Genomic DNA, 24,165 nt, shown 5'->3' with positions numbered 1-24,165 from the left:
CTTGTCTGACAAATTTGATTGGATGCTATGATGTTACAAAGGAACTGGATGCAAAAAATTATTTTGATATCATATACTTGTATTTCAGGAAAGCTTTTGACACTGTTGCGCATGGAAGACTACTGTACAAATTGGAGCAGAATGATATTAAGGGTAAGTTGCTACAATGGATGGGTGGTTGGGTGGTTGAGTGGGGGAAGACAGAGTGGTAATCAATGGACGCTGCTCTTCGTAGACTAATGTTATAAGTTGAGTCCCTCAGGGTTCGGTGTTGGGCCAACTGTTGTTTTGTATATTTATCAATGATATTTATGAAGGTATAATCAGGCTTAGTGTCGAAGTTTGAAGATGATACAAAGGTTGGCAGAGTTGTTAATTACAGTAATGGCAGTGTGCTACTGCAACAGGATCTAGAAAATTTGGGTAGATGGGCTGAGAAGTGGCAATTGAAGTTTAACATTGACAAATGCAAAGTACTGCATATGGGTAGAAGTAACCCCAGAGGAAAGTACGAACTGTGTGGTACTACACTTAGAGTGGTAGAAAATGAAAAAGACCTGGGAGTAATTGTGCAGTCAGATATGAAGTTTTCTGAGCACTGCAGACAGGCTGCCATAGCAGGTCATGGAATTTTGCTAGCAGGGAAAAGAAGGTGATTATATCTTTGTACAAGGCAATGGTCAGGCCACGCCTTGAGTACTGCGTACAGGTCTGGAGGCCTCATTTTAGGAAGGATGTAGCTTTGTTTGAGCGTGTACAGAGAAAGGCAACAAGATTGGTGGACTAGAACGAAGGGGTCCTATTACCAAGAGAGGCTTAAGTTCTGCAAATTGCAGCGGCTGGAGACTAGGCACCTTCGAGTTGATCTGATTGAGGTGTACAAGGTGTTGAATGGGTTGAGCACGCTGAATTCTTATGGGATTCCTTCGCTTGCTCAGATTACAAACCTGAGGGGGCATAAATTCAAATTGAGGAAAGACAGTTGTAGAAGAGATATGCAGAAATTTGCCTTTAGCCAGGGGGTGATTACTTGCTGGAACAAACTTCCCTCTGTCGTTCTGGTAGTTGATAACTTAAATAAATTCAATGAGGAACTGGACAAACTTTCAGAGGGAATGGTTGTGTGAATTTTTTTTTTTTTTTTTTGGCTGATGCTGCATAAGCTCATACGCTTGCTTTCTTGCATCACATGCCTCTATTACTATCACGTGTACAGTTTTGTTGTGTAGTGATTGAAGCATATTTGTAATTAGAATAATCGTTCGTGAGAGCAGATATATTACTAACATATATTACTAATATAGCGTGAAGTCACACTTTCAAACAGTCACAGTACACCCTTGGAGATGCCGTGTAACGAGCCGCAGACAGACATAGCATTCAAAGCGCAACCATGTGGAATATGATTACCAGAAATAACGTATTAATGTCGGAAGAATTGGTTACACAATAAATTCTCGTCTTCTGATATGAAGTTCGAAATGCTTTATAATGTGACACAAAATATAAAGAGTGGGATACCGCGATACGTAATTCGTATACTACCATAAAAAGTGACCCTCGAGCTGATATAAAAGTAGAATTCGTATGAAAGAGTTGCTAAAGGAAACAGGTATAGTAAGAGAAATATGTCACGGTTAACAGATTACGATATTCTTCCTAAAACAGCCTTGACTGTGAAACGATTGTGGTGACATTACCCTTCCGTTATCCATCCTACTCTCTGGCAATTCGTAATATATAATTCATTCCATCGACCTTCGATTTAGGAATAAATGCTGTCATAGAAAACGAGCGACCACAAGCAGATAAAGCAGAGCTTAAATCGCTCTTTGTAAGAGTTATAGTACTTTGATTTATGACTTGGTTTAGCTTATTTTAATTTAATACGTATATCTACATCTATTTTATTTATGATTTATAGCAGCTCGATTGGTATTTATTTGATTTTGTGATCTCTAAATGTATTATTTCGGTTGCAAACAAATTCCTTTTTCATCGTGTATATTTTGTTTCTTTAGATCCAAAATATATTTGTGAAGATCACACTGTATTGAGATATATCAGACGCGCCTGTCACCTTTTTCTCACACCGGGTGAAGAAGAGATCGATTCGAATTCTGTCAATGACTCTAGGAACTTTTATGGGCCTATTTAAAAACTGGCTGAGTTAGTGGTTTCGTTTCATGGTTTTTATCTCCCGAAAACTCAAGTTTTTCGTGCAGCAAACAGACAAATTGACCTCAGAATATGCAGTTACAGATACCCAATACTACACTTTATAGCCCTAGTTGCTTGCTTTGGTGCTTAACACAACTTCATCACATCTTTTTATGGTAACTGCGTCATGATAAGCGTATACACAGTACCGCCACCTTTTCCACAAAATATCTCGTTTTTATTTGACTCTGTCTCGTATTAAATCATGTAAAATGAAGAAGAATATTGATGAAAGAATTTTATATTATATTTTATTTATCGTTTACATATAGCAGCAATATACAGAAGCGCTTAAAATACTTCTAAAATTTCAGTGTATGTCGAAACATCGTCCGACAGTAGTGTCCAAAAGAATACGACTGTGCAAAGGACAGTCAAGAGACAATATAATACACCTATATATACATCTATCAAATAAACAGAAATTATGTGAATAGCAAAATATACATATTACACAACATTAAATACAATATGTACACTAAGGAACAGATCTATCCAGTTCGATTCGATGTACAGTAGGGTCATGTTGATTCAACGTAAAGGAAACCAGAAGTACTGTACTTTGAATAATGGAGATACGAATATTTGAAGATTTCGCATATCCTTGTAATATTATGTTTCTCTTGAATTTCTTATATCCATACAGGTATCGAAAGCAAAATGAACGTAATGTTCTAATATGAGTAGAGGGATCTTGGAACGCTTAGCATTTTGAAAGACATGGTATGTGAGAGATCACATTCATTATATTTTCAGAACAAACATTTTTTAAAGAATTAACGGCACCTCGTTCAGACAAGGTGCGGATAAACTGCTTCACCATTGTGTGGCTTGTCACTAAAAATAACAGTTCATAGCCGTTTAGGCTAAGGTAGCACTAGTCAAATTCGACTGCAACAAAATATATTTGCGTGTGTGTTTTGTAGAATGGAAATGGAAGATGTCAGTTTGTCTTCCGAATATTTTGGATAAGACAAAATCACAGGCATTAGAGGAAAGGAGCATATTTTACTCCAATATCATTTCTTCTCTTCATCTTGATACTTCACATCTGATGCAACAGTAATGACATAAACTCCTTCGTTCATTTGAATGGGTTCTTTGTTTAAGCTCTTAGTTTTATTTCTCATCCTCGAACTGGAACAAAAGCAAAACTGACTATTAGTGCAATACATGAAAACTGACATTTTAGAGTTGTGTGTAGTATAAATAGAAAATAGACCAGTATAATAAAATCTAATCGCCGTTTTTTTCCTTAGTACGTATGAAACAGTTTTTAAGAGCTAGTTTTATTTAAGAATTTTTTTTATCATTTCCAGCATGAATGTACATGAGCTAGTCTTAATTATTAAAGAAAACAATCCATTAAGCAAAACAAGAGTACTTAACACATTATTAGTAATGCATTATTAGATATCTATATACACTGCATAAAAGGCGCCTCCGTAGCCAGGTGGGAAGGAGCAGCAGTGCGCAGCACACGCTCCTTGATTAGACCGGGGTTCCAGCCCGTCACCACCAAATACGGAGGATGCGGAAGGGTCAGGGAATGACCACTGCATATTCACGGAGCAATATGGCCTTAGTTGCTAATGCCCCTAAAAACCAAATAACAAACAAACAACTGCATAAAAAGCCAAAACAAACAAACACTACTCATTAATCAGGGCGCTCCTCCGTAGCCAGGTGGGAAGGAGCAGCAGTGCGTAGCACACGCTTCTTGATTAGACCGGGGTTTGAGCCCGTCACCACCAAATACGGAGGATGCGGAAAGGTCAGGGAATGACCACCGCATATTCCCTGAGCAATATGGCCTTAGTTGCTAATGCTCCTAAAAACCAAATAACAAACTCATTAATCAGTTTATTAGGTACGCCTAACTTATAGAAGAGAAGGTCCTCCTTTAGCTTTCAGAACAGCCTCGATTCGTCGTGGAATGCAGCACTCAACGAGGTGCCACAGGGATGCTCGGCCATGTTGACTCAGTTGCTTCCCTCAGTTGTTACACATTGGATAGTTATGGATCTCTCCCGTAGAGCTCATTCTATGTTATTCCAGAATGAGATAGAATGAGTTGTTTCACATTGGATAGTTACGGATCTCTCCCGTAGAGCTCATTCTATCTTATTCCAGAATGAGATAGAATGAGCTCGATTGGATAGAGAGACCTGGTGACAGGGGAGGCCGGCACAGTAAGCTGAATCACTCCCATGTTCCTGGAGCGAGTTTTGTACAATTCTAGTTTTGTGACACGGTCAGAATTGTATGTTGAAAGAACCCACTCGCAATTAGATACATTTTAAGCCATGAAAGGATGCGCCTGATCGAAAACAATTTACAAATAATTTGTGGCATCTAAATGTTGCTCTACTGCTATCAAGAGGTCGAGTGTGCACCAGGAAAGCATTCCCCACACCATTACACTGCCACCACCAGCCTGTGAATTTTTGACACTTCGCAGGATGGATCCGTGTTCTCATGCTGTTTCCGCCGTATTCTGGTCTCCCATCAGAGTGAAACAGCAGAAATCGGGATTCGTCTGACCAGGCAACGATTTCCAATACTCCACTCTCCATTATTTTTTATTACTGTAATGTATAATTGAGCCCATTTTAACCATGTATTTTTGTTTTTCGCTGACAGCAGTGGAATCCAGTTCGGTTGTCGGCAGCGATATCCCCGTTTGTGATAAGGTACGACCGGGTGCGCCTCTTTGGTAGCAGTTGTTGTACTGGGTTTCTTAATTGACTGACTGTAGCCTTTATGTTACCCTGCACAAGTTTTCAACTTCCGCTGGCCTCTCACATCAACGAGCTGTTTTCGACCACAGGATCGCTGTTGGCCGGATGCTGTTTGTTTATTGAACCTTCAGTACACCCGGGACATTCGTATGTGAAAACTCACCAGGTTTGCAGTTTCCGAGATATTCATACCGGCGTGTCTGGTCCTGACTACCACATTCAAAGTAACTTAAATCTTTTGTCTTGCCATTCTCTCACTGACTTACACTCATGTAGCATCCCTACTTATCTGCCTGGCTGCTTTATATGATCTAGTAGGAACACGTGATGATTTATTGAAGAGAGATTTTAAACATCCACTCACTTCATGAGAAGAGTAGGTTTACCTAATAAAGTGGCTACTCAATGTATAATTGTGAATAGATATTGTTACTGTGAGGTATAAATCCAAAACGTAATACCTGTTCTTTAGCTTCAAACGAAGAACAGGCAGTGGACAACCTTTTCCCATTTTATAATTCTTTGTAAACAATAAAATATTGTCTCATTTTTATACAAATTTTAATTTCCGTTTCACAGAGAGAGGGTGGGGGGGTGTTTTGAAACCGCAAAATCAACGTTTTCTTCTGCTGCTTTCGTTATCCTTTTGTGGCTTAGTTCCAGAAAGCAATCCCGGTCTTGCAAAGGGTGCATCATTTGAGCATCCGGAATCCTTGACATTTATTGATAACTTTCTGTTTTCATGCATTTGCTCACCTAGTACCTATTAAAATGTACATGAATGATATCCCTTGACGTTTACAGGTATTAAAAAGAATATTCGCTTATCGGCTATTACCAGATCTTTCACACAGATTTTTTTTCCCGCACACGTGCGTGTTAGGTGGGCAAGGTAGGCTTTGACTCATTTTAAATCTATTGTCTACTGCTTTTGAATTTGTGAATCTAAAATTGTGTAGTTTTCAAACAGTACTACCTGACATTGCGCATTCACTGAGAACTGCTACTAATTTGCAAATGGCTGGTAAGAGCACTTTAACTTTTCACGACCATAGAACGTTATTCTTCAGTGTTGGTGAAATTCTTGGCGATTCGGAAGTCTTTAAAACATGATTTTTGTAACCTATGCCAAACACTATAGCACCCATCGTTTGAACAACAGGAAGGCTTGGGCAATGTAATTTTTGCATTAATGTTTTTTTTATCCTGTGGTTCGCGATCCATTAGTAGGTTGCGCGTGAATACAGAATGAGATGCAGCTTATTCCAGTATGAAATGGCTATTTAAAAAATCAAAAACGAAATGAGCTTCATTCAAAATAAATAAATAAATGTATTAATTAATATTTACAGTGCTTGAAAAACCAATTTAAAATAATTAAAAATAAAAATAGAGCTGATTTTTATAATTTAAAATATATTTAATATTAGCAGTATATTCACTGCTAATATTAAATATATTTTTAAATTATAAAATCCATGTTTACATGAAAAACGGGTGATGGTAGATGGTTCTCTGTCTTCTAACTTCTCCACAAATGCTGTTGTTCCCCAAGGTTCAGTTCTTCTCCCATTCTTTTCCTCTTGTATATTAATGGCCTTTTCCATTGACCGGAAATCCTATCCATTGTTTTGCAGATGATAGCATCATGCATTCCACCTTCCAGTTTGAGAATCCTTGCCCTGCACAATTCTGCTCCTTTGTGTTTATTCTTCTGTGACACTCTAGGCAATATCATATATCTCTATTGGGGATTACCCTGTCTTCTAACCTCTCTTGGCATAAGCACGTTACAAATACTGCTTCTTCTGCATATAAAAAACTGGGTTTTCTCTTTCGCTCTCGGGATTACTTTTCTTCCAAACAGCCGTTCACTCTTTACAAATCTCAAATCTACCCTGCCATGGAATATTGTTCCCACATCTGGGGCAGTGCCCCCAAAACCTATTTGTCTTCTAGATTCCATTCACAAGAGGGCAGTTAGGTCAATTAAGGGACTCTTTTAAAGATAACAGAGTCCCTTCACTCTCATAGACGTTCTGTTTCTGTTGCGTGCTAGATATGGGCACTTGTCTTCTATAATTCGCGCTTTCTCTTCCAAAGCAGTCGATCACATTCCGCAACCAGTCAACATTCTTCTGTCCAACTTCAAACCCACAGAACCAACTTTTCTTCTTCTTCATTTAACTTATTTTTTCTGGAATAACTGTTCTTCATATGCATTTCCTGAAAATTACAATCTACAGAAGTTCAAGTCTAATGTCAACAAGTATCTTTTTTCACCTTCTGAACCTTCAACCCATGCATGGTACTAAGTATTATAGGTTCTAATACCTGTCGTGTTTGGGATTTTCATAAAAAAAAGAGTAAATAGGTAAAAAAAAAAAAAATATATATATATATATATATAGGTGAAAAAAACCTCATTTTGAAAGAAACAAAATGAATGGAAGGAACTTACTTTTGGATTGAACCTCTTAAATAAATTTTGTATATAGAAATATGTGCTAGGCATAATCTATTCAAACCATGCTCTACACCTTTAAATTGCTGTAATAATCCTCTACGAACCTCAGAAATTTTTATCACAGAGGGAATGATTTTGATTTGCAGTTAGATGGCACGAATTTTAGGAGATTATCTTTGAAGAATTACATGTGAAAGAAGTACAGCCGACCTTGCACTTCCCCAAATAAACTTAATGGGAGATATTGTTTTAGAGTATAACTTAATGTAAATATAATTGCCATATTTCATAATTATGAATTACTAAATTATTATTGATTGCAGTAGCATCAGATTTAATTGTCCATTGAGTCATAGTTACCAGTCTAAATTGAGCCATTATTCAATAATGAAAGAGGCAAAAGGACTTTACCTTATACATTCACATAGTGACTGACTGCTACCGAATTCTTCTCCGTCTTGAATAGTCTGGGGAAGATTCTTGTCCAGTGTCTCTGGTAGCAAAGCCGTCATTAGTCCAGCTAATACATTAATACCACCAATGGTGAGGAATGGAATATATTTCCCGTAGATGGCCTGAAAACAGTAACAACAATTAGTATTTAAATTCAACTGGATAAAGCCTAGACATTACTCAAAAGGGCACATTTTCTACCACGCAATGGCAATAGAAACAAGATGGAAAAGTAAGGGGGGGGGGGTCGCCGTAGCTGAGAGGTTAGACGCGAAGGTGCATCGGGAAGTACACGCCTTGAGTGACTGAGGTTCAAGCCTGTGATGCTAAATACGGTGTTGTTTCTATCTTGCTAACTCCTTTGACCGTGTGATCGTCGCGAAGTATAAACAGAAATTTTATTTATTAAACCCTGTAAGAAAAGGTTTCCGTAGGCATCCGTTTAGAATGAGGAAGCTTTTTCAGAGTTAGGGATAGAAGTAATAATGGAGCATTAAGGTATAAATTTAAGAGGAGAGAATATCGTAAGGCAATCTCTCAACACAAATTTAATGCATGGAAAGAATTGGTTTGTACTACTGGAAATAGGGGATTGTACTACTGGAAATAGGCCATGGGGATTGTTGTTTAAGTTAACCAGACACAAGTTGAATGTTAATAATTTAATTAATACTGTGTATTCTAATGATACTGAGTCTATTGATTGGTACTATACAATTGCTGCTATTACTAGTACTTTATTTCTGAATGACAATTGTAGGGAAGATAGTGTACAGCAGCAACAAATTATACAGGGGAATGAACAATAACTGGATCAACTGAGATGGAGTTGTTTAATATTGATGAAGTGAAATTTGTATGTTCTAAAGTTGGGGATAATAAAACACCAGGTTTAGACTTGATTGAAAATAATTGTGTTAAAAAGTTTGTTGAGTTGTGTCCAGAAATAATGGTTAATATGTATAATAAGTGTTTATTGAAAGGAGTTTTTCCAGGATTTTGGAAAATTGCTCTGTTAAAATTATTACAAAAACCTGGCAAATTGTTGACTGATCCTAGGGATTATAGACTCATTTCTTTGTTAGCAAATTTGGGCAAAATACTGGAAAGATTGTTGTTATTAAGGCTAGAGAAATTGTTCAATGAATAAAATCTTCATTTTAAATATCAGTATGGTTTTAAGAGAAATAGCTCAACAGAGGATGCCATATATGATTTGATTAATTTTAGTGTAAATTCTTGTGAGAAATATGAAGAATTACATGTGAAAGAAGTAGATTTCGTTATTCATAGATTTCGAAGGAGCATTTGATACTGTATGATATCAAAGTGTTCTTTTTTCATTAAGTGAATTAAATCCCGATTTGTTATACCAAATTATTAAAAGTTATTTAATGGATAGGCAGATTATTATAAGATCCCAACGTCTAACATTTAATAGAGTTATTGATCGCGGTTGTCCACAGGGATCTGTGTTGGGTCTTATTTTATGGAATCTGGTCTTAAACCAATGGTTAAGTAGAACAATCCCTAATTGTTATAAGGTGGCTTATGCCGATGATTTGGTTTTGTGCGTGACAGGGAGATCTAGAGTAGTCTTAGAAAGTAGAATGGAGGTTATTGTTCAGGATTTGACTGATTGGGCTACATTAAACAAACTAAAAATCTACTAAAACTGTCATGATGTTATTAAAAGGAAAATTAGACTACAACAGACCACCTTGATTATTAGTAAACAGTAAACAAATTCTTCTTGTTTCTCAGGTAAAATATTTAGGGGTTATTTTAGATGATAAGTTATTGTTTTCACAACATTTCAATTATTTAAGTAGGAAAATAAAAAATTACACTGCCTCTATAGTTAGGGTTACCAGAAAAGAGATTGGCGATTAGGTTAGCCGGCCGGGCTAGCCGGGTGGGTAAGGTGCTTGCCTCGCAACCCAAAGGTCGCGGGTTCGAATCCCGCTTCGGACTTGGATCAAAGTACTGCAGAAACCTTGGGAGGTGCATTATGGCCACAGAAGCCGATGCGCCAACAAATACAAAAAAAAAAAAAAAAAACAGAAAAGGTTGGGGATTAGGTAAACGCATTTTGTATCTATGTTATAAAGCTATTTTTATTCCGATTGTGTCGTATGCTGCATCAATCTGGTACGTTCGTACTGTCAATGTAAAATTTAAACAAAAACTATTATCAATACAAAGAATAACGGTGTTAACTATTTTGCGTGTTTGTAAGACTGTTTCGACTAATGCTCTACATGTGATTGCGGGGGTATTGCCTTTGGATATAGCTGTCGTGTATAGCGCTTTTTGTTATTTTATACGTAAGGGAAAACAAATTACATTTATGTGGATTACTAATGAATTATTAGGGGTTCTGAATTAATTTGGCTGTCTAATGAAAGGAATTTTGTAGAATTTCAACGGTTTTGCAGGTTGACATTTAATAAAAGGAGGCGTGTTAAAAGGAGTAACCTGTGGTTACTAATACTAAGTAAAGACCTGTACTCTTTTCCCTCTCTCTGGATGGATAGGCATTCTGTCTTTCGGAGGGGGGGGGAAGAAAACTTTTTTTTTTTTTTTTGCTGGCTCTTGGGTGTGGGCAGCCCAGGAGCGGGACTGCTGGCACCCACCAGTCTTGCACACTTACTGGTGGGTGCGGGATCTAGGTGCAGTATGCACCGCCAGAGTTAGTAGACCCAGGCTTAACTCTTTGTACCAGGGATGGGCACCAGGTGGTAATTGCCCAATGAACTATCACCTGGTGGCAGAATAGCCTGTTTCAGTTTACAACACATTACACACACGTGTACTCACACTTACGCTACCAGGCCATTATGAGAACATGGTATCATATGCTAAATGGTGGAGATGGATGTATGTATGTCCGGGTGCCACCCTTCGACATTTAAATACATACCTACATACATAGGCATCTGTTGTATATGTTCATAACTGCAAGTGTCCCTATCAAAAGCCATGAGACATTTAGTTATAAACAAAACATGTATTTATTCAAAGTTATTAATAGTCCACTTTTTGCCGTATTGAGTGCTTCAACAAAGGATTTTCAGTGGACAGTTTCCTACTAATTTCTGATAGAAAGCTGGTGGTATTGTGTTCCACTCCTTAATAGCATAAAAAGACTTAGTTGCGTACGTAGCATGGAATGTAAGCAACGCATAACTGTCTTTTTCCGGCACGGAAAAAATACTAATTATACGCCTCCTTCCAACATGGATAATGTATCCATGTTGGAAGGAGGAATAATATATATATGTAGATATTTTATTTCAATTGTTATACCTCTGACTTCGTTGCAGGTGCTCGTCTTCTCCGTCCTTGATACAACACTACATACCACACACGCATGCATACTATTAATTATTAGTAAATATTCCATTACTTACGAGATATATGATATAAGGCACAGAGATATTTATCACTGAAGCAATAGTAGCACTAAGGCCCATCCCTATTGATCTTACGGGGGTTGGAAAGAGTTCTGCTGCTAGCTGATATATGACCATAAAAGATGCAGAGGCTCCAAATTTTCCAACAAGAGATGCGGCAATTCCAATGTTTTCGAGATCTGAAACGATTAAAATTATACAATTATGATTAACTTTCTTAATTACACTTACAATTAAAGTGCAATAAAAGTGACTCCAGGAAATGTTATCCATTTCCAGTCTGGAAACCTAACTCTGTCTACGAATGACTTATTCATAGAGTATTGGTTACTTTAATTAGGAACCAACGAGGTTAATCATAATTTCGTAATGTAAAAATCATTAAATATGAAATTAATAATACTGATGCAAATGCAATTAACATCAAATTGATTACAAAATTAACTTGACTGCGTGTGAAGGAGAAATTTCAAGGTCTGTTTTTCTTATGTAGTTTCATATCGGTTTGTAATTTGGTTTATTTGGGAAATGCAGTCACCATCAAATTTATTTCAAGGTTTCATATCGGTTTGTCACGGTTTATTTGTAATTTGTTAATAAATGTCAAACCATATTTTTATCACTTACAAAATATACTTATTACTAAAAGCTCCAGTAAGTACAGAAGCTAATTTTTAAGTTTTTAATACTGAAACTTATAGCAGTTCTGAACAACCCATATTTCTAGATTCCAATCCCTCTTTCCTTTAAAGTAAAAAGTTACAGTCGTCCTGCTTCCTTTTCATCATCCACCATTCAAACAAAATTTTATCTCTGAGTTATATTGTTTTGGACGCAAAATTATTGCGACAGTTGTCCTGCTGCCCGGGTGTTTCACATTGTCTTTTTATGTTTGTTCCAGTTTCTCTTGTTATCGCTTCCGGGTTTCTGGGATGGAACGCTAGTACTATGATAAATAAAAAAAAATAAAAAAAATCCTTGAAGTTTCAGATAACATTCTTCATTTCTTTATCAGTTTCTGGTCCGCGATTCATTGTAAGTTGGCTAAAATATAGGCTTCAGTATTTGAAATTCCCCTTTTTGTATTAAGCAGCTGGGATGTCCAGCTGCTTACCCTCGTAGTATTCAAGGTATTGGCGTAAGCTTGTAGCGATTACGTTTGTAGCCTCTCGAAAGCATCTATGGGAGAATTTGATGTTTGATGATATTTCCCCTAGGTGAGTTCAGTATTTTCACTCCAATTAATCCCAAGTGTATTATGGCCTAAGCTTGCCGACACCATAAAAAGAATGAAATAACCAAATAACTAACCAATTAATAATCCCAATTAAAATAACTGATGGAATTATATGAAGCAAGATTTAGTATCTTTTTTAAAAAATAACTTAAACAATTACCAGGAGGCAAGAAGCCAGGAAGCAAGCAGACAATTCCTGTTAGCATGAAGAAGATGACCCCACTCCACCTCCTGCCAAGATGATCCATGAAGAGCCAACTGGTTACGTAGCCTGGTATTTCGATCAAAGAGAGCAGGAAAAAGTTAAGAAATTCATTCCCACTTAGGTTTGAAACGTTCATCAGCAATCCATAATAGGATGCAAGGGCAGCAAACCTGCAAAATATACGAGAAAGTCTTAGAACATATGACCATTTAGATAACTTTATGCCTAGCAGCACAAGAATATTGAATTGCAGGAATTTGAGTACGGTTTCCGTTATAATAGTATAATGGAAATATAATAATTGTCATAATGCCTTATCTTTCGCCCATTGGAAAAGAATTGCTAATTTTAAAAGTGTTTCAGTAGACCAGAAGACAATGTGGTCAATTAATCCACAGGAAGCTATACATATCTATAGCTGACTTGGCGTATAATGGCCTCAGTTGCCAATGCGCCATTAAAAACCAAATCATCATCACATTTCTATAGTTAGATTAAGGACCAAATTCCAATTAAAATACTGCACAGCATATTATATTTTACGAGATAACGTGCAATACAGTGGAACTACCATCAATACTCACCATCCGAGTGTAATTATAAGAAAATTCTTCCGTAGTTTAGAATATCTGAAGAGATCTTTCCAGGAATGTGCTGTTCTTTCGGCATTTGCCTTCTTCATTTGTTCTCCAAGTCTCTGAAAATAAATGAGCAAATTATACGTTGGGTGAAAGAAATAAAAACTAAATCAAACAATATTATTTCCTAATAAACAGTCTCGAGATGTTTCGATTGGTGGAGGTTTCTAACTTCTTCGAGTCGCATAAGTTTCTGTGGGAAAATACTCGTTATAATGCCTTAAGCCTGTAGCCGAGTGGTCAGTCTTGAGTGCACGTTTCGCGCAAACGCGACTTCTAAATGCAATTAATAATTAATTGTGTTCATTGTTAAAATGATTATTTGCCTACTCCTCCGATCTAAGTATCGTCCCAGAGTATGCACAACATTTTGAGTCCAATTATCTCAGAGGATTCTAAGCTCAAATTTAATAACTTTAAGGAGCGATAAATATGTTAAAATTTCTACATATTTAATAATAACATTCAGTTATTTGTAAGTTATAAAAATTTCTAAATTAGGTAATTTAATAAACAATACTCCCAAGCCAGCATACCCTAAATCTGAGTATATCTTTGTCTTTTATATGATATAACTAAAATTCCATTACTTCAAACCAAATGTCCCTCTTAGTTTTCATTTCGAAGAGTCGTGAAGAATGATGCGACTAGAGATATCTAGAGCTGTTCTCTAGGCATCTGAGATCATCACTTGGTGATGATCTCTTCGAAAGAGCCCGTCTCTTATAGTCATTTCCACCCAAGTATTGTTCCGAGAAATGCAACCCCTACGTAGCTATTGTTCCTTTAATCCACTACCAATCTACCACGGAAGACGTTCTCATAGGAATGAAATTCTTAATTCTCATTACATTTTAAACTATTTTCCCTCATCGCAGAATGCCTTAATATATTTTACCCCAAAAATATGCTAAGGCCATTCACGAGAAAATTAAAGCTTACGGTTTCATTTTCCTAGTGAACCGAAAATTAAAATTTTCCTTTTCTTGGGCAAAATTCCCAATCTATAATTTCTGTCCATCCTGCAAGTTTTATCCTCCTGCGATTTCGTATAAAGATAAAGTTACCCTACTGCATCATTATCAGCTCTCTTCGAAAAAGAGCAGTCAGGTCAATCAACGATTCCTCTCTTACTGACTCCATTCTTTATCACACAAATTTTTCTGTTCTTCCTGCTACAGGTCTTTTCTATAGGCTCTACGTCTTCTGCCACGACACTCTGCTTCTGAATGGGCACCTGTAATATTACCTATTTTTCCCAAACCAGTCTGAAAACGTGCAGCAACTAGCCACTGTCCATTCACGCTTCAGCTTTTATCTCACCGAAGTAAAATTTTTTTATTCTTCATTCTTTCATTCCTTCTAGTTTTCTATTTTGTAATGATCTTGGCTGGTATGTATTTCCTGTAAATGACAACGTACTGTAATTTTTAAATCAAGAACTGAACTTTTTTTTTTATTCCCCAGCCCTTGACTCCATTCATCATGCTGTAGAGATTTCAACAGTTCGTAATAATTGTAAAAAAAAAAATAATTTCAAGTAGAAAGCGATCCTGGTGGGCAGTAACAAATTCCAATTCTTCACCTATGACGTTTTTGTACAATAACATAAAAGGTGCTAGTTCTCACTGCACTTGAATTTTTATTGTTGAGATAGAGCAAACTTTAGTTGGTTCCCTGTTTGGCAAAAAAAAAATTATCCAAGCTTGAATCCTTTCAGTGTCGTATTCACAACTAAATACCATTCAGTTGCAGGTTAAATCTAAAAACAGTGACTTGATGGGTGCATTCAGTGTGGAGCAACCGCCCTTCCTCTGGCAAGCTCGAATGATCACAGAAAGCTGTGGGGACAATGAAATACTTATAATAGAGGGGGGGGGAACTTTTGTATAAATAGCAACTGATGGGCAATTAAGAATTCCGCCAATGACAGGAGGGGTAAACCGGACTATAAGTGGTCTGAGGTTTGCATAATATTAGAAGCTAAATGAGATGATTATTATATATGAGTACTTATTTTGCATTCATTATGTTCCATCGTCACCACGCCGAGAAACCCCTACATAGCTACTGTTCCTTTAATCCAGCAAATATCTAACACATGTCGTGTTAAATTGATAAATTTAATATGCACATACAGGATTCCAAGTATCTTTAATTCATAACTGAACTTCCAAAAGTAGAGGTGTACCGAAGTCTGGAGACTGAAAAGCAACAGTTTCATTCGACAGTTCATTTTAAGAACTTTATTTAATTTCTGTCTCATAGATACCCCTCATAACATTGTAATAGATCTATCGGACAATGACGTGACAGCGTTAATTTAAGGGAATAATCCACGAACTAAATCGTTACCAGGTTACTTACTGGTGCAGAACTCGATAACTTACCCGTAACTTGACCTCCAGTTCTTCATTCAGTTGGTTAGGTTTTCCGTTCACCTTGCTGATTTCGCAAAGAATATCAGCAGCTTCTTTGTATCGTTCTTGGCTAACCAACCAACGGGGAGATTCCTTTAGCATTCTGTAAGCAAACATTTGTCAAAAATTTCAATATTGCTGAATATTTTGCACAATTTGACAGATGTGCATAGCACTTTTATTAAAAGATTTTATCAGTTGATAATGACGCCATAATTACAGTGAGAATACTAAATTTCTAAATTTAGCAAAATGTCCTCTACAACCTTACTTACGTATTCAGATATTTGAATAACAAGGCTTGACTGGATCAGATTAAAAATAGAGTTCCATTTGAAATTGAAGGTGAATTAATAATTAAAATTGATCTTTACTTGAAAAATAAAATAACATTAAGTTGTTAGACTTGGATTTAAATTAATTTGCGTTTGGGGGGGCGGGATTAACAGATTTTATTTTTAATGAGTGAAATCGAGACCCAGATGTTTAAAAAAAATTCTCAAGAAAAGGACATCAAACGTCGTATTAGGAGTTTCCAACTTTAGCTCTTTGTGAACTGTTATCTTTGTTTTTCAACAGACCAACAGTTACTGGCTTCAAAACTAAGGAATTCTTTCTCATATAAAATTTCCTTGTGTTTAACTTGGGCACTACCTGGCTTCGACTCTGGGTTATTCAAAATGTTCTTTCTTATCTACAAATATCTTCATCTGGGAAATTATTCTTTCATTCGTTTATTCTTTTATTAGGTTGTGCCCGTTCCTGAGATGTAGTTATTTAAAAGTTGTTAGGTACAGTGATTTTAGAGTCGTCTACGTTAGAAGAAACCGCTAATGATGCTGATAACGGATATTATAAAGAAGGTGATGCGCCGTCCAATTCTATACAGTGAGAGGGATACATTTTAATTTTCCGATTAATTTCGGAAATAATGGACAGCTTTCAGGCTTCACCGTGCTGGACCCAGTGACGTAATTGCCCTAGTACGATGGTACCATTATTTAAACCATTTTGATTAACAATAAAGCAAATTTAACTTGCAACTTATGAGGAGTAATCTTACTTTCGTTTATTAATATAGTATTAGATAGAAATATCGAAATATTGTATGAAAAATTTTTATGCTCCTTATGACTATCGAATTAACTTGTCGAAACGTTGTACCTAACTCATGTTTAAGGTTCCTGCTATAATGTAGAAATTAAACAAAACCCAATTGATTTGGCCTGCGCTTTTTACAAGTTCACATCGTAGAGAGTGCAAGAAGCCATGATTTTCCTGATCACCACCTTCATCCGCCTGCCGAGTGTATCAGATATCAGTACGGTGTCATATAAATCTTCATAAAGTGTACTTGGAAGCACATCACGCTCTGAGTATACTTTAGTCTTGAAATTTTTAGTATCGCATAATGGCAGTGGAAACACTGACATTATGCAATACTACAAAATTTCAAGTTCTACTCCACACAGCTGGAAAAAACACAGTATTACAACAGCTGAATGTTTTTTTTTAATAGCACAGCACTTTTTCATAACACTACAGTGAATATACAAGGTGTTTCTTTCGAGTTTTAACGAACACTCGGATTTAGCGGACACCCTTATTACATATTTTAGTTAAATTGAGTATATTGAACGCTGTATATTGAAATCGTAATTTGTTTCTTATTGTCCGTTGGCTTAATTCTAATAAAATCACTGTTGCAAACTTACAAAAGTATGGATGAAAAGCTTATAAAGATAAAAACTGGTTTAAAATTTACCGTAATGCTAATACTGACGTAATACTACTTGCATATCTCTAACATTGTGTCGACATGTTATACTGTGTGACAGTGATAAAATTTTTCTGAGGTGTAAGAGAATATGCCGGTTTAAGCTGTGCACTTGTTACCTTATTATACTTTGAAAACGCACAGCGATATGTTTGAACAAAAAGCGAAATAAGCAACTATAATAACAGTTTCTTTCACTGTTGGCTAAGAGATGATAGATAAAACTTGCTCTGCTAAGAAAAACAAATTGAATATCTACTTACTTCCAGTAGAAGAAGAAGATAAAAGAGAAGGCGGTGGTGATCAAACCGAACAGAATCCATTCATGACTTAAATAGGCAATCAAGGGCAGAAAAAACATTCCAATTGTCCACGAAATATTGGCCATGTTGCTCAACCAGGTTCTAACTTTAGGATTGACCATTTCCACCACTGAAACAAGAGCCGCTGTATTGTAAAAGCATCATAATTTACAAAATAAATTATTTAATTTAAGGAAAAAGTACAGGATATCGAAAAATGATTAATTATAATTTCAAAATTAACAGTGTTAGAACTACTTTGGTTTGCTCTGCTAGTTTAATCGGTTATCAGTTTTAGAATTCCACCACGATATTCGAACTCGGGGAGGAGTTGAATACAAATTGCGATGATTTTTTCCGTAGAACGGGCAATCTTTCAGCTCTTCTAGTAATACGCCTTTATATGCGTATACTCTCTCTATTGGGAAAAATTAATTCGAAAAATGAATATGTTTCCTTTAAATTATCTTTCAGATTTCTCTTCTTCTAAAATTTGATACAACTGGATTAACTTGCAGAAGCGATATTGAACAATTGTTTTTTCTCAATACTGCTTGCAGTTTAGAAACTCTTGGTTGCTGGACTGTTACAGTCAGTAACACGATTTGAAACTAAGATTTGACCTTAACTGTTCATTCGTTCTTTCAGTCAGGTAGTTTTTACAACAGCATAACTGTCTTAATATGCTTACTATCTGTGAGTGAGTTGTCTGAAACTAGGTTTGACCTCTTTTCCATAATGTACTCGTCTGGTTATGCTCTGTAGTTTAACCTATTGTTACAGCCTATTTTTAATAGTTGTTCCCATTTGGTCTTGACTTCTCAGTAATTTATGTTAATCATCCTGTTGCAGGCATTTCTTTTATTGGAAGAAGATGACCATTAATTGGTGGTTGCAAAATATTCTTTTCGCAATAGTGAATTTATTTTCTACAACTTACACACAGCTTCTAACAGTTAAAATGTTTTTTTTTTTTTTTTTGACCTGATTCATAGGTCAAAAAATTAAAGGTTTTTAGTATTTTTATGTCAAAAAAAGTAGTTTTAATAAATTTTTCTACAAAAGATAAAACAGATTAGGTGTTATTTTAGTAAGAATTTCTATTATTAAGCCAAAAATACATCAATAATTGAGTAAATATTATTTTAGCAGAGGATATCATAATTTTTTTATCTTATGTATAAAGATAAAATCGACTGTTTCTTTATAATTGCATTGTTGAATTTTCAAAGTTATCTGTGGGTCTCTCTCTCTCGATTCTAGCTACTATCTGCTTAACACTTTTTGGACAAGATTAAAAAAAAGAAACTGTATACTTACTTATGATGTAGGCAAGCTGAAAGATAGCTGGCATCATTCCTCCATTGATGAATCGCAGGACAAGAAACGCAATGAAATTTGGAATCAGAATGGACGCGAAACCACTAATGATGCTGATAACGGATATTATAAAGAAGGTGATGCGCCGTCCAATCCTATACAGTGAGAGGGATACATTTTAATTTTCCGATTAATTTCCTTTAAGAAACGTTTGGCTGATTAATAATTATTATTAAGATTCAATCAATTATCATATTCAATCTTCACATGTTTTGAAAGAGACACGAATCATTTCTAATGAATTACTGTATGATAACACTCATGAAGGTGGAAAATACTGCAGTTAAGAAAACGTGTCTTCTGGAAAGTTAATAGCGACGCCGATCACTGTCTAAAAAAAAAAAAAAAAGCATGCACTAGTGATGACTTTAAGGCTTGACAAAACCAGGATTTCTATTAAAAGCTATTCCTGTGAATATATTTATGTATCCATAAAGTCAAAAACATCTCCCAAATCATAATGAATGTATCTATTCACATACTACCTATCTCTCCTGAATATTATTAAATAATTAAAAAAAACTGCTTTCCTCTCTACAAAGTTGTCTCTATCGAGAGCTAAAACCGCCACTGTATGCAAGCCGAAGCTAAACAGGTACACCTCCATAGATGGATGCTGTCGAAGAGAAGTAATGAACATACCACATTGAGTGTTTCACTGGATAAAGTCATTCGCGTTCAGGCCTTAAGCAGAGGATTCGGTACGAAAACTGTCTTCCGATGAAGACAGTGGAGCAAGGGGCGCTGTCCCCGATATGGTCAACCAACTGGGAGTTCTTCCTGCGTAACTGTGCTAAAGACCACCCAGTAAGGAAGGAACAAAAGTCAACACATGAAGTGGATCAGTGAAATTAATACATTCATGTAAACATAGATCGGTATGACATGTACAAGACGAGACTACATACCAAGTATTCCCGAACGATTCCTGAGTATTGAGGTCCCTGAACAGCAGACCAGATAAGGATCATCGTTACAAAGAATCTGATAGCTTCTGCAATCTTGGAAAAAAATCAAGCAAGATGTGAGCGACAAAGAATAGGAACAGCATCGAACCAGAGGAGGAAAAGCAAGAAGGAATACAACCCAGAGCAGCTGAAGTGAAAACAGACGAGGTCATGAATAGAAGACTGGCTCATTCCCTCGAAGGAGGGAATAGACCCCACAAAGACCCACGCCATACCGAAGTAGACACCCAGAAGATAACTGTGGCAAGTTACAGACCACTCACTTCAGTCGGAAAATAATACCACATTACCTCAACAGCAACGGAGCAACGCTGGAGGCCATCCACACAGCCAGGTACTGTGCTATCGTATCAGCCACCAGGATCAACGGAAGAGAAACGAGAGAACAGCACCAGAAGAAACGAAAAAAACAAGAAACCTTCAACTTAGGAAAGAAGGCTTCAGCAGAGGATAGACGAACTGAGAATCTAGAAAGGCCAGTTCATCCAGTACCAACGGGCTAATGGGAGAAAAAAGTTGATTGGAAAAGTGAAGAGCATCCTTAAGAAAGATAACATCCACAGAAAACATAAGACCAAAAATCAGAGATTAGGAGGATATTTAGACATACTGAAGCAGAACACCCTCGTACTCACTCAGCAAGAGACTACGGCGATACAAAGAGAGCGCCCAGAGGAAAACAAACAACCGAATCTTTTATGAAAACCAAAGAGCCTACAGGAGTATCGGACTAGAGGAGAAAGGTAACGGACCACTCGTGTAGAAGACGATCGAGGAGTTCTTGGGCAATATACGGAGCAGTGAATTAAGACATAATAGCCGAGCCCTCTGGATAGAACTGGGACGAATGAAACCAAAGGACTTACAAGAGGTGACAGAAGGGGAGCTTCATGAGGAAGAAGTACAATAGGCGATCAGGAAGTCACACAACAGTCGAACCCCAGGAATAGATAAGATCCACAGCAACTGGTACAAGAAGTTCACTTGCGCACCCAAGCACCTATCAGATCAATTCACTCTGATAAGTCACTCAAAAACAATCCCAGAGTTTCTTACTCAAGGAATCGCATACCTGAAGGATAAGAACCAGGATACGAGAAACCCGGCGAAATAGCCAATCACCTGTCCCGTACGAATGTACAAGATCCTGACCAGCATAACCAAGACGGTATCAGACCACTTGGAGAGCCGGAACATCATGGCCGAGCAGCGGAAGGTATGCTAGAGTAATTAACGTTGATGCGGCAGTTATACAGCAAGCCTACAAGAACCGGAACATGTATACGGCGTACGTGGACTACCGCAGGGCCATTGACTCCGTACCTCATAACAGCTAACAGAGACACTGAAGATCTACATGGTCAATCCGACAGCGACAAACTTCATGGAAGCATCGGTCTGGTTATGATTTTCTTCACCGTCAAGGTGGAGAACACCATAACTAGACCGATCCCTATCAGGAAAGGAATCTTTGAGATGCTCTGAGCCTACTGTAGTTCTCTCTAGCACTCAAAACCCTGTCCACCATGCTGAACAACAGTAAGTATAAATATACCCTCAAAGAAGGAAGGAACAACCTGTATACCCTCTCCCTCCTGATCTATATGGATGATAACAAGCTCTACGCGGCAACCAAGAAGCAACCCCAGCAACTGCTCCGGATCGCCGAAGAATTCAGTAATGATTAGGATGGAATTTGGACTAGACAAATGGATTGTACCAGGGAAAATTAGTTAGCCGATACTACCAGCTGTAGACTGGTAAAGAGACAGAAGCCACGACAGGAAGAGAAACCTAGAAATACCTGGGGATGATGCAGCATCAGCAGTTAGAGCACAAGGAGATAAAGGCCTGCCTGACCGAAAAATACCATGAGAGACTAGAAGCCAAGTAAAGCAAAGCTGAACGGAGGGAACACAGTTAAAGCGATAAACACTAATGCAGTCCCAATGCTAATATACTCATTCGCGATCACAGATCGCGAATAAGTGTATTGACAGTACTAGAAGTCGGCCGTGGAGAGACTGACCATGGCTTGGTAAGAAGGAAGGAGGGACTTGACAGACCTCGTCCAGCAACATAAGAAAGCGATTATGAACCTGAAGGACTACTTCCAGAAAAACACAGCGCCTCTCTACCAGGCTATAAGGAAGATAAACAAATGGCATACCTCCTCAGCAGTGTTGAATCCAGGGGGGGGGGAACCCGGTGGAATAAAATTCCCCCCGGTGAAAAATAGTAATTTTTATTTTATAAAACGAATTCAATAAATTTATGTCAAATAAACATAACACAAAAAATCACATCAGTTAATGTAGTACTTGTTAGGTGGTACACGGCGCAAATAAATCACTAAAATTCAAAAGACACGAAATTTTCAAAATAATTAAATGGCAATTTAATTTCTGGCTGCACAAATTGTAACTAAAAGCAATTATTTCAAGTGGCGCATTTTTGTTTTATGTCGTATATTTCAGGTTCCCTTTATTTTCACACGAACCACCTCTTGATAATGTTTCACACAAACGGTCTACTTGTGACTTATTCTTTGTTTGTATATCGTAAACAAGATTGCAGGCCGCAAATAGGTTCGCATGAATTGGTTCCTTACAGATGCTATTGTAATTGTAATTATAAAGTGTCACGCGGCTTTCAGGGGAGTCTGCAGCCAATAATTCAATCGTCAGCAGTTTCACTTTATGGTTTTCACATTCCCTTTATTTGTTTTTTTTTTATTCACAGCAACGGTCTACTTATGACTAATTCTTCCTTTGTATACCACAAACAAGACGGTTTAGTCGCAGCCTATAAACAATACATTTTATATCCTTTTTATTATACAGGGTGTCTCAAAAATATTGGTACAAACGTTTAGGGGAGGTAGGTAACATCTAAAGGAATGTGAATCGCATAGGAACCCATAGCCGGAAACGTCACGGGAAAGTAGTAGCAGAGGCACAAGAAGCAGAAATGACACAAGACAGTAATCCGTGGCAAACATTTATTTGACATAATATTAACAATGGAGTACGAGATGGATGCATTTCATGATGTTACAACAGATGCTCGAAGGTTCCACCATGAGACGCGATGCATGCGTCACACCGACGCAGCATGGATTGGCGGACACGGTCCAACACACCTGGAGTTTCTTTGACAGTAGCAGCAGCGCAGACGAGTCTCTCCACGAGATCCATTTCCGTCTCCACAGGCGATTCATACACGATAGATTTGAGGGCCCCCACAGAAATAAATCAAGGCTCGATAAATCAGGTGAGCGTGGGGGCCAGGCAACGGGTCCACCACGGCCAATCCATCGACGCCCAAAACGCCTGTTCAAATGGTCACGAACGCACCTTCTATAATGGGCAGGAGCCCCGTCATGTTGAAACCAAATGTTGCGTCTCACATTTGCTGGAACATCGTCAAGTAATCCTGGTAGAACTTGTTCAAGAAAGATCCGATATTTAGCGCAGTTCATGGGGGATGGTAACAGGTATGGGCCGACTAAGCAGTCACCGACCATACCTGCCCACACATTTATTGCGAAGCGATGTTGTGCCGCATGGGGGCGCACACCATGTGGGTTGTCGTGAGCCCACACATAAGCATTGTACTGATTGAATAAGCCTTCCCGAGTGAAATAAGCCCCATCCGTGACCAAAACATAGGCTAGAAAATTCAAGTGTTGAAAACTTTCTTGGAGAAACCACTGCGCAAAAGCCACACGTGCAGGATGATCTTGGGGAAGCAGTAACTGAACCCTTTGGAGATGAAAGGGGTGTAAGGAATCGTCGTGCTAGACACGCTGTACACTGCAACGAGACACTCCTAAGGCAGAGGCAACGGTACGTGTGTTGGTAGTAGGATTATTCTGGACGGCATTCAACACACTTTCTTCCATGGCGGGAGTTTGCGTCGAACGTGGTCTGCCCGCAGTA

General features: G+C 37.5%; 1 protein-coding gene across 1 annotated transcript in view; it reads right to left on the bottom strand.

Annotated features, from left to right (window-relative positions):
* Window positions 1-3,239: 3,239 nt before the first annotated feature.
* Window positions 3,240-24,165, bottom strand: part of LOC150077213 (carcinine transporter-like) — a 43,469-nt gene continuing 22,543 nt past the window's right edge. The window contains exons 3-10 of the mRNA XM_090385816.1: window positions 19,197-19,351; window positions 17,838-18,006; window positions 15,768-15,900; window positions 13,324-13,436; window positions 12,695-12,909; window positions 11,295-11,476; window positions 7,840-8,003; window positions 3,240-3,357 (exon numbers count right to left, since the gene is read on the bottom strand). Of these exons, the coding sequence (XP_090241942.1) occupies window positions 3,240-3,357; window positions 7,840-8,003; window positions 11,295-11,476; window positions 12,695-12,909; window positions 13,324-13,436; window positions 15,768-15,900; window positions 17,838-18,006; window positions 19,197-19,351 (1,249 nt within the window). The remainder of the gene's footprint in view (window positions 3,358-7,839; window positions 8,004-11,294; window positions 11,477-12,694; window positions 12,910-13,323; window positions 13,437-15,767; window positions 15,901-17,837; window positions 18,007-19,196; window positions 19,352-24,165) is intronic.

Source organism: Mastigoproctus giganteus, chromosome 12, assembly GCF_048544385.1.
Source record: "Mastigoproctus giganteus isolate SK-2022 chromosome 12, ASM4854438v1, whole genome shotgun sequence".
NCBI lineage: Eukaryota > Metazoa > Arthropoda > Arachnida > Uropygi > Thelyphonidae > Mastigoproctus > Mastigoproctus giganteus.
The sequence above is the reverse complement of the archived record's forward strand: the minus strand, read 5'-3'. Positions and strand labels throughout refer to the sequence as shown.